Source organism: Centrocercus urophasianus, unplaced genomic scaffold (assembly GCF_019232065.1).
Source record: "Centrocercus urophasianus isolate 14NV4802_14NV808 unplaced genomic scaffold, USGS_Curo_1.0 seq_322, whole genome shotgun sequence".
NCBI lineage: Eukaryota > Metazoa > Chordata > Aves > Galliformes > Phasianidae > Centrocercus > Centrocercus urophasianus.
The window spans coordinates 11,140-27,007 of NW_024884892.1; the positions used below are offsets into that span (position 1 = coordinate 11,140).

A 15,868-nucleotide genomic window follows, 5' to 3' on the forward strand; every position below is an offset into this window, starting at 1 on the left:
GGATTCTAGGATTCTAGGATTCTAGGATTCTAGGATTCTAGGATTCTGATTCGAGTGGCCAGAGCTTCTTATGGTGCAACACCACACTCAGAAACACAAACAAGTTATTCTGTCCAAGGCAGCTGTTGCTGAAGGACTGGCTGGGCATCAGATCTCTATTGGGAGCTGCTGAGTGACTGCTTCTGCATCCTGCATTGTTTTTCATCCTCCTTCCTCTCTTCTTTTTTTGCTCTCATTTATTAAGTTGTCTTCATCCCAACCCACCCATGAGTCTTTCCTCACTCTTGCTCTCCTGACCATTCCCAACCTACCACTGAGTGAGGGGAGCTCAGTGAGAGCTGTTGGCTGCTACCAAGACCAACTCACCACGCATTAATATCCTCTATTTGCTCACCTAGCTGTTACAATTCTTTAAACCAGAAGTAGAAGAAAAACTGTTTTTGCTATACCTGCTGTCCCAAGTACTTCAATCCATCCAGATTGACCTTCCATTCGATCAGAAGCTGGAAGTGCTCCTTCTTGCCACCCCAGATCCTCACAACGAAACACGAGACAGACGTATCGAGACGATCAGGCATTATTCCAAAGTCCAAACTCCTCCAGGTTGGATTCTGTTGGCATTCAAAGGGAGATGAGAGGTACTGAAGCTGACACTCCTGACCTCCAAGCACGACACTAGAATGTAGCACTTTATGCAAACAAGGATTTTAACACAAAACCATTTCATCATGAACAGCAGCCTTTCAGCTTTTACCAAGCTATTAAAGGCTCTGAACAATTACTTCAATAACTGAGTTCAGCCAAATCAAGCGCTCGTAAAGTGGATGCAGTGTTGTTTTCCCACATAATTTAGCTTCTGAAAACCAAACTATAGCTTTCATTGCAGAAGCTGAATTGCAGCTCTGACCTATTCCTCAGTAATTAAGTTGGCATAATTTATTTACAGGTTTATTCACTCCTCCTCCTCCTCAACCGATGCAGATGGCAACCCTTGGAAGAGCTGAGCTGTGAACAGATCTTAGGTATGACACACACAGCTTTGTGACAATGAAAGAAGTGTCTGAGACCAGTAAAAATACGATTAACATCATATTATGATGTTAAAACACGATTAACAAATAAACTTTGCCAGTTTGGTGTCCTCAGCACTTGAAATAGTTATCTGTTGTCAAGCTTAACCTGGACACCAAAGAGTTCTCACATCAAAGTGGTCCTGGGAGGGTTTAGTCCCATGTGCAGAGGTACCAACTCATCTTTGTTCCTCAGCTGTGAAAACAAACCTGCAGATCTACTGTTCTGAACTCACTGTTCCAACTTTTGTGAACAAAACCTGAGGAGGAGGAGGAGAACGCGATGCTCCTAAAAGGAATTAAGAGTCTTAATACATGTTTAAAGAGTCACAGCGTGCAGCTGAGGAATTTATATGCTGTGGCAAATACACAGTGTCAAAAGAAACGAGTTTCTCTTATGTGAAAATGACTTACCAGAGAATTCTTGATCACTTCACTCTTGTAAAATTCTAAAGAAAAATGAGTGAAAGACACTTTTAGATTAGCTTAAACACCAACAGAAATCTTCATATTTGAAACAAAAAGCCAAAACAAGTAACACTCTTGAAATAGAAATGCTAATGGGTGTAACCTGTTGGGAACACACTGCTAAGAAAGACTTTGAAGTGCAGCCAACTCTTTTAAGCAAGTGAATTCACTGAATTATTAGGAGTCATTACTAACGTTTCACCATTGTAACCAAGATGCTCCCGTGCCTTTGGTTTCTGGGAAAAGAACGTGGGCCAGTAATTTACAGGATTTGGTTGCCACTTCCCATTGGACTGGTTTGTTATTTAACACCTTCCTGGAGGAGGGCAGAGGGGATCAAGTGATTGCACTGCATTCCTGAAGAGCAAGGGTGAGCTGTTCCAGATGCTTAGAAGAGAGCCTCAGAGGTACCACGAACCCTGGCCTTCGTTGGACACGCAGCCCTTGGCTCTCCCAGGCAAAAGAAGAGTCTTTAAGCAGACAGCACCAGAGGCTGACACACAGACTTCATAGAAAACCTCTCAGTTTACTAAAATGAAAGGAAAAAAAATGTTTGACAACCCAGAACATTCTATGCCAGATTCAAACAACCATCACAGAAGCCCGTGCAGCAGGCTCACGTTATACAACCTTCAGACAGAGACCTCAAATTAAAGCCTGGGTGTAACAGAACTCACTTCCAAAGCTCCAGCTGTTGACAGACCGAAAGAGAAGATAAAAATCTTCTCTCCGTAACGAGGAACTATTGGTTGCAATGGGAAGCAAAGCACTAGGAACGAGTTCTAACATTCACAAGTGTTGAAAGCAGAACAGATGAATGGATGTTTCTTGCCATTGGCTGACAAGAGTATTTTGTGAAGTGGAACTAAGTGGAATCAAGTGCTGGGTTATGCTCAGGAAAATAACTGGCGTCCAGAAGCTTTAGCTTTCCTGTGAAATTTTAAGTTTCTAAATTCCTTAAACTCAAAGTTTAAGCTGAGAGAAAGGAGAGCAACAACAACAGGTTTTATTTAAAGAGGCTCTACCCGAGCTGCCATCTGCTTTGCTTCCTTGCCTGCTTCCTCCAAGGCTTTTATGAAGTTCAGGATAATAAAGAGTGCTCTTCTGCTGCTCATAGAAATGATGCGAGTAGTGGCAGCAGGTTGATGAGGCAAAAAAGAATACAAAGCCAGTGTCCTAAAAGAATACTTGGTGAGAAAGCTGACACGAAGGCTGATTACCTTTGTATATCTTGGTGTTATCACACAGGTGGAGGGTGAAATACGTGTCCAAGAGGCGATAACCATTCTTACTGATGATGTTACGTGCAGCAATATTCCGAAGGTGGCGAAGCCGGCGCTACGAAACACAAGGAAATAAGGAATAGTTCCAGGAACTTCAGATTGAGGTGAAGCTTTTCTTATCATCATGTGTGCATTTTAATGATTTGTACAAGAAAAAAAAAACCACCAACTTTTTTTTTTTGGCAGAAACCTGATGTTAACAATAGCATTCAGTTAAGTTATCATGAGGTGCCTGGATGAGCAGCAGCCAGCCTGCATGGGCTCAGCTGAAGCAAAAGCGATGCACAGGACACGCTACTCTTCCTCACGTCCTGTGCATAACTTTCACTCCACACATCTAAATCACTCCAACTATCACTTCCCAGAACACACGACAGCATTGGCACAGAAGAGCAGTGTATCACCCAGTGTTCTGTATCATCACACTGGAAACAGGGCCAAGCCTGAAGCCTGCCCGAGAGGAACTAGAAGACAAGGAGCTCCAACAAACTACTGCCATCGTCGTGGGCTGAACGAGGCTCCCTGCAGTCACAGCAACCCTGGGAACTGCTGCAGCACCCTTAAATAAAAAGCAGAACACAACAGAGATACACATCCAGAAACTGAGGGAAAATTATCCTTCCTGAGTTATCATTAACTACTCAAAGCAGTTTTGTTTCTGAAATTACTGCTTAATTTTGCTTCCTCTTTCAAGCCAGCACATGCATAACAGAGAGTCAAGTGAACTCAGCACCCATATACAATGTTCTCATCAATCTTCCATTACAAAACCCACTCTCCCACTGCCTTGCCTCCCTCCCCTAGGGATGCCAATGAGTGGCTGCCACCCTTTTTGGCCCACCCAAAGCTTGCCTGTATGCAGTCAGTCCTAAAAGGTTTTGAACAAGAGTCATTATTGGGTTTGGAATGACAACACCGTGCTTTAAAGTTCTCACTTAATCCTACAGGAATGCACTTACAACAGAAGGAAAACTAACACTGAAAGAATATTCAATTTCTATTCACGTGGCAGACTCAAAAGCACAGGTGGATAAGCTTCAGCCTAATTTCTGCTAAGCTCATTTATCAGACTTCAAGAGCAGCCCGGGACAGGATCATAGAATGGTTCATCATGGGATGAACCACAGGATGGGACCACGGGATGCCAAGACAGGTCACAGGACGGCCACTTCCCTGGGCTGTGCACACAATGTAAAATAAAATAAGTCTTAATTGCAAGAGTAGACAGTCCTTTTGGTCAGAAATTGGCATTGAGAATGATGACAGCAAGAATGTTTCGTTACAAACCTACATGGAAGTCATCCATTGAACCTGCTCTTAAAGCTGTGCAGTTTCCTGGGTAGTTCGATCAGAGAAACACAGCCGCCCCGATGTGCCTTAAGAAAGATGCCAAGGTTTCAAACCTCCCAGCTTCAGCAGCATACAAGTCAACCACCGACCAAGCACGCTTCCCAATTAATAGAAAACAAAGAAACTAAACCAGAGAGCAGTTCTTGACAAGAAGGGCAACTTTCTCCAGTTCCTTTTCGGATTACAAGCTAATTGCGTGACAGGTTGAAGTAATATGCTACAATGAATTCACCCTCAAGCAAAGTCAAACAAGTTTTTCCTCTTCTGTTTCACAAGCTCCAGAGCATCGTGACCTGCACTTGCATCCCAGGGAGCACAGCCAAGTTCTTATCTCTGTGTTTTGTGACTTGTTTGCACCCAAAGTCTGGAATTCATTGTAAAAACCTCAGGTCTCACTGCTTACAAACCAGTTGGAAGGGGAATGTTCTGTTTTGGGCTGTGAGAACACAATTTCAATCTCCAGCTCGGCCTTTGCTCTTCCTCCCTTCTGTCCCAGTCAGCCCACCATGCAGGGAACGGGCTTCCAATCACAGACAACTTCCTTGTTTATGCTCCTAAGTATGAGATAATAAAGAGAGAGGGATTCAAACACTGAAAATAAACCTTCTACTTGCCCACCACATCTTCACTGTGGATGTACCACGTTATTCTGACTTCCTTGTTCAGCATGGAGAAGAGAAGCTGTGGGGTGACAACAGTGCAGCCTTTCAGTACCTAAAGGGAGCCTACACACAGGAGGGGAATCAACTCTTGGAAAGGGGAGATAACAGCAGGACAAGGGGAAATGGTTTGAAGTTGAAGGAGGGCAGATTGAGGTTGGATGTCAGGGGGAAGTTCTTTGCTATGAGAGTGGTGAGGTGCTGGAACAGCTGCCCAGAGAGGCTGTGATGCCCCGTCCATCCCTGGAGGTGTTCAAGGCCAGGTCGGATGGGGCCCTGGGCAGCCTGGGCTGCTGTGAAATTGGGAGGTTGGTGGCCCTGCATTGGTGGGGGGTTGGAGCTTCGTGATCCTTGAGGTCCCTTCCAACCCACTATGATGCCTCAGAGCTGTACGGTAGCAGCATCCAGAGCTCGTTAACCTCACCCAGCCAAAGATAATTAAAGTTTTAGCCAGCAGAGCAACAGCTACAGAAGCAGATCCAACAGACCATTCAACCAGGCACCGAAACTCCGCACGAAGGCCTTGCAGCTGCTCTGTTTGGCTGGCTTAGTTTCACCAGCCCAGTTTCTCAGCACGGTACACAGCGTGGCTGCTGCAGGGGCAAGCAGCTGAATGCTGAAGTGAAACCACCAGCTCCAGACATGGGCAGAGCCACGTACAGCCCAGCACCTCTACAAGCAAAGGGAAAAGCAGGCTGTGGTCAGGCACCAGCCCCCTTTCCAAGTGCAGAAGCTACTTCTTACAGAGAAGTAACCCATCACACTTCACCCCAAATACAACAGCTGCAAATAAGCCTGAGTTTCGTTTCCTTTTTCTCTCAGGTGAAGTGGAAAGAAAGCTGTCGCTTCTCATTAGAGATAAGTTTGGTTATTTATGTGTTTATAAACACTACCAGGAACTCCTCAACACAAGAAGGGAACCCATAGAGCTGAGATGCTCTACAATCAGAGCAGCCATTCCATAAAGCCTGGTTTAAAGAACAAAATACAGGTGCTAAAAGAAAAAAAAAAAAAAAATACATGTGGTAAATGCTTTGTCAACTTTATGAGTCACATACCTTAGAACAGGCCAGCTGTGCTGATGAGCTGATAGCTCAGGGTAAGCTTTAGATGAGCCAAATATGCATTTCACTCGATAGCATTTCGCTTCCAAAGATGAATGAAGCAGTGAAATCACGTGGTAGGCCTGTTATCATTTAACTGCCAGTCCAAGTGTGTAAAAGCAATTGCCATGTAACATCCCTACAATGACTGACATGAAAACTTCAGTGTTTCCACCTACCTTGAAAACAAGTGGGCACAAACCGAGGGAAGAGATCCAGTCATTTCCCCTCAGAAGAAATCCTGCTCATATCTAAAACACACTGTGAAAGGCAAAGGCAAACTTGCAGCCATCAAAGCTACTTCTTGCAGTAAGCCTGAACCACCCAGAGAACAGTGCCTACCTGGAGGAGCCTGAAGCATTCCTGACACTTCTGAAGTATTTGCCCAAGGTCACATAATGGGCAGCAAAAACAAGAAAAAGAGTCAGAACTCTCTGTTCTATCTCAGCCACTTTGTTGTTCTCTTACAGGAACCGAATGACCCCAGAAAAAATGGCAGATATGTTCAACTATGAATGATGTTAACAGGAGAAAGACAGTGGGCTGACTTTGCAACCCTAAAGGGAGCCTATAAACAGGAGGGGAGCCCAACTCTTCACAAGGGTAGAAAACAGCAGGACAAGGGGAAACGGTTTGAAGTTGAAGGGGGGAAGATTGAGGTTGGATGACAGGGGGAAGTTCTGTGCTATGAGAGTGGTGAGCTTTCCTTTCTGGATTGTGCAGCTGAGCTCTGCACAAGCTGGTACAGAGCCTGGTTCTACACAGCTTTCCCAGTCTCCTGGCTTGCCTGATGACCCACAGTGACTTGGAAAGAATGTAAGCAAAATCCCTCCAGCTATTTCAACATTAAAGCAGGGGGCAAAGATTACAGTTAGCAACGCAAACGCCACTGCAGCAATTCCAGTTGTTTCCAACTCAACAGAACTCAGCTTGCAAAACCTGGGTCCCTGGATGCTTGTGCAGCTCTCAGCACTCAGGTGGTGGCTGGTCAATGTAAAAAGGCAGAGATGCCAAGTTGTACAAAGTCTATTGAAAAACTTCACTTAGCTAACGAGCTTTAGTAATTATCACAGCAACTTGATATGGCAACTGTCTATTTCCCTGGATTTTCACCACCTGCCTGCTTTCACTTACCTCTACCAGCTTTAATACTATCAGCCACGTGACTTGACTTGCTGGAAGTCAAACAGGAGACAAGAACTCACACTTCATTCAACTTCAGGTAATTTCCACGCTGCCTCAGTTACCTGATTGGGTGTGATCTGATGCAAAGCACTCCAATAAAACTGGGACTCCCCACAGAAAAGCTGGTCCACCTTCCTGCAGTATGCAAAGCCTTTAACAGCAAGGGAGCATGCAGAGGAAAGTTTAAATACCACTGAGAGGCACTGCTGTTAAAACCACTGCTTACAGCACTTAAGGAAGGATGAGAAAATGCTTGTATTGCTTTTCACACACTTGCTAGGATGATTTACATCCAAGCTTTGCAGTGAAACACTGACTTTCCACAGCTCATCTTACGACAGCTCTGGGTCAAGAGGATCGCACACGATTTCAGACCTGCCTCAAAAGAAAAGCAGAAGCATTTAATGGCAATTTCATAGGAGGTGCCACCAGGGACTGCTGGGATTCTGTTTTAATGCCTTTTCAGCACATGCTTGAAGGTGTTAAGGCTGCATAACCATCAGTAGGTCAACGAGTCATTTGTGGATGTCCTTATAGCTGCATCCTCTTATCTTAATGTACTCAGGACAAACAATGGGATTCAATAGCAGGTTAGTAAGCAAATAACTATTGAGCAAATAACTGCTTTCTGGCAACAGTTTAAAAAATGCACTTTGTCCTGCTTCTCTCGTGTTTCTAAAGAGGCAACTGAAGGAAAAAACCACAGACATAACTGTGGATGTCAGCTCACAGTTCCTTAAAGGAAGGCTCTTCCTTTCTTTTACAGTTACACACATGGGAGGCTTTTGAACTTGAGGTGGAAAATGGACCTCTGAACTTTCACCTGAACGTGCTGTAGCTCAATAAAGGCTTCCAGGGATTCATCCTCTGCCACAGCTCCTCCTGTTTCTGCGCTGAGAGGCTCTGCAAGGACAGGCAGCACAAAGACTTTGTCCAAAGGACACTGAAGCTTCTGTAAGCGATGCAGGGAGAAAGCAAAGGAGGAAGAGTAAGCAAAGCCTTTGGATTTGAGATGGCCCAGGGAGACACAACCAAGAGAAAAACTGCACTTAGCGTGGAGTCTCATTATCTGAACAGGGAACTGAAGAACAGCAACATCTGAAGTCAAGGTTACATTCAACAAAATGTGCCAGTCTGTGGCACAACAACTCTAAAACAAATTAAAACAGCAACAGCAGCAGCAAGAAAGCTTCTCTTTGCACTCTTTAACCTCATAGAGAGAATCTACATCAGTTTCTCAGAGCTCAGAACCAAGGAGACAACAAAGAACAGAATCAATATGTGAGGTGAGCTCAGAGCATCCACGCTTCACAAAGTCCCCTGCATCTTCACCCTTCTTCCTTGCACACCCTGAACTGATCTGTGCTCACCAATGCAGGAAGATGAAACAGCCTAAAAAGTATTCAGGCAAAGACTTGGAAGCAGCAGCTAGAAATGCTATCCATCCTTACTGTCATTTTTCCTGAGTTTGTATAGACAATTATTCAGGCCCTTGCAAGAGGAGTAAATAACCCATAACTGCTTCTTTGATGCAAGAGGGAATGATGCAAAGAGAGGAAGAGATGCAAGCCCCAGCTCATTAACAAGAGGCACACTGTAGCAGACAGCTCAGAGGAGTCCCTTAAGCCTCTTACCATCACCTCTGGCAACACAGCATTAGTCCTTATTAGCTATGGGAACGACCCCAGCAAACCAAACAAGAAATGGAATCCAAGAAGTGCTTTGTGGAATAAAGTGTCAACGAAACCAAAGCAAAGGCACTTCTGACCTCCCAGAACCCCTTGATTTTAGGCAAGTGCCATGTTACACAAGCAAAGCATATGTGCTGATTAATATTAACCTGAAGCATATTAATGTCTATGATCTTACTGGGCGACAAACCAAGAGCAGAGCAGTAAGCCTCTCTTCCTAAATGTGGAATGAGCCTTCAGTCACCAACACGACCTTCCCTTCACTCAGTTAAGAACGTCACCCAAGCACCCTCCATCCCCTCTATATCCCAAATAAAGCATCAAAATCGATTTATTACAGCTCTCTAAGATACCTAGAGACCATTCAGTCCAGGAAACACTCCTGCACTGCTTGGGAAGCACTGCAGAAAGCAAAAAAACCCACCACCAGATTAACAGCCAACCTTTTGGGCTGCACTTCCAGTCACTGCAACTATTCCCCCCGTAAGTGGGATGCCTCCAACAAACACCAGAAGCTGGAGGAAGCGCAGCATCCATCACCGCATCGCTCCTGTAGCGCCTTGATGGAGCAGATCTCCAAACACTGGCACAGGACTGGAGGCAGCACAAACCAAAGAGAAGTGAAAGCAACGCTCGAAGGCAACACTTTCCATCCTCTGCTCACATCTTCCCCAGCGCAGTTGGTAGGAAAGAGGAAGCAAAGCACTGAAAAGGCAGATTCGTTTTCACGTTGCTCAGTGGAAGGTGTAACAACAGCTGTTACAGAACTGCTGCCAAAAAAAAGGATGCTTTTGGCAACATTCTTTTTGCTGAAAAACTGGTAGATGCACAGCCATCACGTAGCTCAGGGGGAAGATTTCCCATAGAGCTGCCCATTTCTTCACTGTAAGAACTATGGATGGAGGGTACAAACCTGAAAGGCGCCTTCACAGCCTTGGAATTCACTCTATTTCCATTACAAGCAACCAGGTTATGGGTTAAAAAAAGATTACCAGGTGGTTTCACATTCTAAGAACCTTTGGAGGGATTTTCTTTTGACCACTTAGGGTTCAGCTGTAACGTTTTATTTGGCCAATTGCAGTTTTCCTCTTCCTAAGTGTGGTTTTCATCTTCAGTACTGAACACCAGGGAGTTTTGCCTGTCAAACAAGGATGGGGTGGGGATAACAGAATGGGATGACAGAAAAGACACACTGGCCACAGCACTGTTTCACTCAGCTGCTGGAAATCCCAACGTGCAGCTCATGAACATGGTGTGCATCCAGCCTGACAAGTCCACATCAGCACTGGGTACAAGGAAAGAGGATGCTCTGCACTTAGCTGGAGTTTAGCTGGTACTTTCAGCTGGTACAAGGAAGCCCCACGAGGCTCACCCACCTCTAACCTCAGTCCTATGAGCCCTGAACTGCTCTCAGACTCAAGCTCGTATGCTGAGCACTCGGACACTTCAAACCCACCCAACTCCAAACGGTTACAGATCCCAAACTGGAAGCAAACAGAGGCCAGAGAACATCCTTGCAAAGTTTAGCTCAACGCCACGCGCCTGCTTTGTGGCTGAATGCTTTGCTGCTCCATCCAAAGAAACCATCTGACCATTCTCACCATCTGACAACAGACATCTCTGAGCTGAAAAACAAAAGATACTGGGTTAGCTGGACATCTAACAGCATTCGTGGCCGTGCAGAGACACATCTCATGTTAGTGTCTGTAACAGATGGCTTTTACTCCATCTCTCTTTCTAAATACGGAAGAGCTGCTTAGCTCCGTTACAGGGAAACATCTCAGGTACAGTGCAAGCATCACACGTTGCTTTCTCCCTCTAATTTGGAAGTGAGTTGCAGCTGATCTTCAGAAGAACTTCTGATCATCAGAGCAGTAAAACGAGCAGCACGAACAGAGCAAGCTTTCAAGCTTCCAACTGGCAGATATTCAAGCAGCTGATGGCTGGTGTGCAGTCACATCACCTGGGAGTGAGGCAGCACTTCTGAAGCGCTATTCCATCCCAGCCAAAGCAGCACTGAGCTGTTACACATTCCACTCCTCTACTGCACCAGAACCCACACTGTGTTTTTGCCTGCCCTCCTCCCCCACCCTCCATAATTCATCTTTATCACGCTAATAGAACAGGGGAGCTTTTTGTCACTTTCTAAAAATGGTTCTATCCCCTCATTTCTGAGATGCTCCACCCAAAACCAACCACACCTCCAGATGACTCACATGCTGGTTAGCAAGACAGGTAAGAGAACACAGACATAGACCTGAACCACAGACTGGAAATCACTTTGTGTGTATGACAAAACCCCCTTCAGTGTATATTTCACACACACACACAGTTTTTTTTCCCTACAATTCCCAAATATTAATGCATCAGCACAGTTGGTGCACAGCAGCCCACCCAGGATCAGGATTGCAGGTCTTCAAACACCGTCTCACAGACCATCAAAAGCTTTGGACTGATGTTGGAACTGATAGGAAAAGTTCATCCATTTCCTCCTGAAGGGGAAGTCTGAAGTGCTGGAAGCCCAAGAAGACTGACTGGCCCTGCTGTCTCTGAGCAGCCACGCATGACAGCTGTTTAGGCCAGCAATTAGCAGAATAACATCCAACGAATCATTTGACTGCAGTGTGACTGGCCTCTCTATGCTTAAACCACATTGTTTTAGTCTTCTCTCTAGATTATGAAGTCTGAGAGGTTTGGGTCCCCCACCCCCATTCCTTTGAACTGCATACAACAAGAGGACTGGAAAGTTTTCATGACACGCTGGGCTTCCTTGCATCAGGAAGAGATGATGAAGAAGAAATCAATGCTTTGAAGTAGCAGCTCAGAAAGCAAAAGGGATCCTGGGCTCCATCAGCAGAGGGGCGACCAGCAGGGACAGGGAGGTGATCGTCCCCCTCTGCTCTTGGCCCCATCTGCAGCACTGTGCCCAGGGCTGGAGCCCCCAGTACAAGAAAGACAGGGAGCTGTTGGAGAGGGGCCAGAGGAGCCACAAAGATGAGCAGAGGGCTGCAACACCTCCCTACAAAGACAGGCTGAGGGAGCTGGGCTTGTTCAGTATGTAGAAGAGAAGCTGTGGGGTGACAACAGTGCAGCCTGCAGAACCTAAATGGAGCTTACAGACAGGAGAGGAATCAACTCTTTACAAGGATAGATGACAGCAGGACAAGGGAAATGGTTTGAAGTTGAAGGAGGGAAGAATGAGGTTGGATGTCAGGGGGAAGTTCTTTGCTATGAGAGTGGTGAGGTGCTGGAACAGCTGCCCAGAGAGGCTGTGATGCCCCGTCCATCCCTGGAGGTGTCCAAGGCCAGGTTGGATGGGGCCGTGGGCAGCCTGGGCTGCTGTGAGATGGGGAGGTTGGTGGCCCTGCATTGGTGGGGGGTTGGAGCTTCGTGATCCTTGAGGTCCCTCCAACCCAAGCCACTTTATGACTCTATGGTAAGAGTAAACCCATACCTTTGACACCTCAGACAGCATTCCCCTCAAGCTCACAGATTTGAGAGTGTGTTCTTCTTCAGGGGGATTTACAACCGTGACTCAGAACGCCTTCCAAATCCTCGGAACTCAAGAAACACAGCACTGGGTGTTATGCACAGCACTGCCTGCTGCAACACATCACTGCACCAAGTTCTGTGCCAGCAGGTACAAAACAATTACCCCGTGCCACGCAGCACCATACCCAGATCAGACAGATTTCTGCATTATCCAGGTGCTGCAATAAACTTAAATGACTCTTCCTTTCCTTCCTGCAGCAGAACAGCTGCAGGATGATGGCCCTCGGAGGCAAAGCGCTGTGCAATTCAGCAACAGGCTTCTGTGCTCAGATAATGCAGTGAATGGATGATTTGCTACCAGCATATCAGGCTGCAGCTTCAGAGCTCCTTGATTTGATGGCAAGCACTGACACAGCACACAGATACACTCTCTGGGTACCTGCAGAGCACACAGCGAAACAAGGCTTCAGACTTTGTCTCAGACTTGCTACAATTGACATTTCTACACAGGCACCCCTCATAAACCAAATATTTACCTGACTGCAACAGCCTGTAATTGAAGATGGGGTTTCTGTTCCTACAAACTCCAACAAACCTTTCTGCTACCAGAGAAAAAAAAAAAAAGAACAGGCTGTTTTGGTCTCACTTTCACAAATGAAGCCCAATGACTAATAACTCTGGCTTTCTCCCTGCAGCGTTCGCCTGGTGCTTGCACAAGCTTGGGAAAGAAGCAAAGCAAAGATTTAGCAGGGAGAAAGGGCCATATGTGAGCCCTCAGCAGCCTGTAAAGTTCATCCAAAACAAAACCAATCTTCTCCTTCATTAGCACACAACAGGCCCACGCTTCAGAGTCGGTGCTCGCTCTGCTCCTGTGGCCAACAGCCGTCTCCACTCTGCCCTCTTACCCCTGCGGCAGTTACAGCCTCATTTTTAAACTGACATCTCTTGATTTCCCCCCCTCACAATGCTTCATTTTTACACCTGGGAGCACAAAGCTGAAGCCATTCAGATCACGTGCCTACTTCAGCACAGAGACACTGAACCAAAACTTCCAGTGCAGAATCACATCGTGAAAGGCTTCTATAGGAAAGCAAAGGCACGGATGTTATTACTCCCCTCCCAGCAACACTCTTGAAGCTGATGGGAACCATACAACAAAAGCCATGCAGGAGGGGAAAAGGACACAGACTGTTTGATACAGACTGCTAAACCCTCCTGCAGAGCCTGGACTACCTCACTTAACCCTGAGCCTAACGCACTCCAAAATTAAACCAGTCATGTAAGCAGGATGGTTGCCCAGTAAACCAAAAGCCAAACATCAGCAAACAGGAAAAACAGTTTGCTGGAGGAAGGATGTGATGGGGAGGGAACATTTCACTGCTTTTTGGAATATACTCTTGAGCTGTGCTCAGCCTCCACCTCGCTAAAAGGCACAGCACAAGTGGGCACCTCACTGCCCCCCCCAGTTAGCCCAAAATAAAAGCCAATTTATCTGGGTGTTACCATATTGCAAGTCCCAGCTCCTGTCTGTACACAGCATCTCTATAAAGAAAACACCCTCAGCTCTCTGATATAGGCACAGACCCCAATACAAAGGGAACCTCACACTCCCACCTGCAGCCCAAGGGAACGGCACTAAAAACCCCACAACTCAGGAACATCTCTGTGTCAGCTCAGGGATTGCCTTTAGGGCACCTCCATCCTGCAGGGAACTCCACGCCGACACCTTGGGGATGGTCTCCTCGTTTTGAGGAGCCCCACCTCTTCATTCCAAGGGATCCCCACACCTCAGGCAGACCCCCCCCCCCTTCATCTCAAGGTACCACACAGTCCATAGGAGGCCCCCTTCACCAAAGGGACGCCCATACCTCAGGATGCCACCCCATCACCTCAAGGGAATATCACAGGACTCGGAAAGCCTCTCAGTGATCACCTCAAGGGAAGTCCATCCCTCACAGGAGACCCCCATGCACCTCAACGGGACACCATCCTTCACAGGAGATCTCCATTCAGCTTAAGAGAGCCCCAACCCTCACAGGAGACCCCCAAGCACCTAAAAGGAGCCCCAACCCTCACAGGAAACCCCCATGCACCTCAATGGAAGCCCATCATACACAGGAGACCCCCATACATCCCAAGGGAGCCCCAACCCTCACAGGAGACCCCCATGCACCTCAAGGGAACCTCAACCGTTACACAAGTCTCTCATTCACCCCAAGGGGGCCCCAATCCTCACCAGGAAACCCCATTCATCTCAAGGGAGCCCCAACCCTCACAGGAGATCCCCATGCATCTCAAGGGAGCCCCAACCCTCACGGGAGACCCCCATTCTCCTCAAGGGAGGAGCCCATCCCTCATAGGAGTCCCTCATTCACCTCAAGGGGGCCCCACACCTCACAGGAGACCCCCATGCACCCTCGAGGAGGCCCCACACCCCAGAGAACCCTCCCTCCACCTCAAGGGATCCACACACCTCAGAGAAGCCCTCTTCACCCCAAGAGAACACCTCCTCTCCCAAAAGCTCCCCTTCATCTCAAGGGACCCTACAACCCAGAGAAGTCCCTCTTTCACATCCAGGGAACCCCACAGTTCAGAGATCCCACCTTTCACCTCAAGGGACCCCCACACCTCAGGAATTCCCCCTTCACCTCAGTGCAGCCCCAACCTCACCTGAAGGAAACGCCATACACCTCACAGAGCCCGCACTTTCCCTCAGAGCCCCTTCATTCCCCCCCCCCCCCCCCCCCCCTCCGTCCCCTCAGGAGCCCCCAGCCCCCCCTACCTGCTGCGAGGGCAGCTCCACATGCAAGGCCCTGGTGGCGGAGCCCGGAGGTAGGGCGGCGGGGCCGGCGGCCGAGCTCATCCTCACGGCAGGGCAACGGCCGGGCAGCGCCTGAGCCCGCCGGGCCGCCCCCCCGCCGCCGGACACCCAAGGGTTAATGGCGGCAGCAGCACCAAGCTGGGCCGCTCGCTACGGAGCCATATTACCGCAGTGCTGAGGGGCGGGCGAGGAGGAGGCGGGAGCTAGTGGCCTGCGCGCCCGCTCATTGGTCAGCGCTCCAACGAGGCGGGAGGCCGGGAGAGCCTTTGAGTTGTGATAGGTCGAGAGCCACGTCAATCAGCACCTCTCTCCGCTGCCTCTGTCAAACCGTTGGAACGGGACCCGGCGCCGATTGGCGCGCCGACTTCCGGTAGGCGGGACGGCACCGGAAGGAGAGGTTGCTGATTGGAAGGCGGCGGTTTTGATTGACGTCGCTCGCTCTCCGTCACGTGGTGGAGGGAGCTGTTTATATCACGTGGTGGGACGAAAATATTTTGCTGGCGCGGTGCGGGTGGGAGGGGGGGAGCGGTCGTCATGGCAACGGGGAGCGGCCTGGGGCCTCAGCGGGCCGGGCCTGTCGGGAGCGGGGCGTCCCACGTGACGCCAGCCCGCCCCACCTATATTGTAGCTTGTCGCACGTCCCAGTGTGGCGGCCTGCCCTGCGTGACCCCAAGTTGCCCTACATCGTGCCAAGCCACCCCACAACACACCAGCCCACCCTACATCACACCAACCCACCCCACATT

At 48.1% G+C, this 15,868-nt stretch overlaps 1 protein-coding gene across 3 annotated transcripts in view; it reads right to left on the bottom strand.

The window, feature by feature from the left end:
• The window catches only part of LOC122166250 (UV radiation resistance-associated gene protein-like), a 20,271-nt gene extending 5,101 nt beyond the window's left edge, over positions 1–15,170 (bottom strand). The window contains exons 1-4 of one of the 3 annotated variants that reach the window (XM_042829873.1): positions 15,084–15,170; positions 2,759–2,876; positions 1,485–1,519; positions 450–611 (exon numbers count right to left, since the gene is read on the bottom strand). In XM_042829873.1, the coding sequence (XP_042685807.1) occupies positions 450–611; positions 1,485–1,519; positions 2,759–2,876; positions 15,084–15,164 (396 nt within the window). In that variant the 5' untranslated portion in view covers positions 15,165–15,170. Of the gene's footprint in view, positions 1–449; positions 612–1,484; positions 1,520–2,758; positions 2,877–4,112; positions 4,819–7,941; positions 8,217–15,083 lie in introns of those variants that run through there. The other 2 variants (XM_042829872.1, XM_042829875.1) reach the window with 2 other exon arrangements.
• Positions 15,171–15,868: the final 698 nt, after the last annotated feature.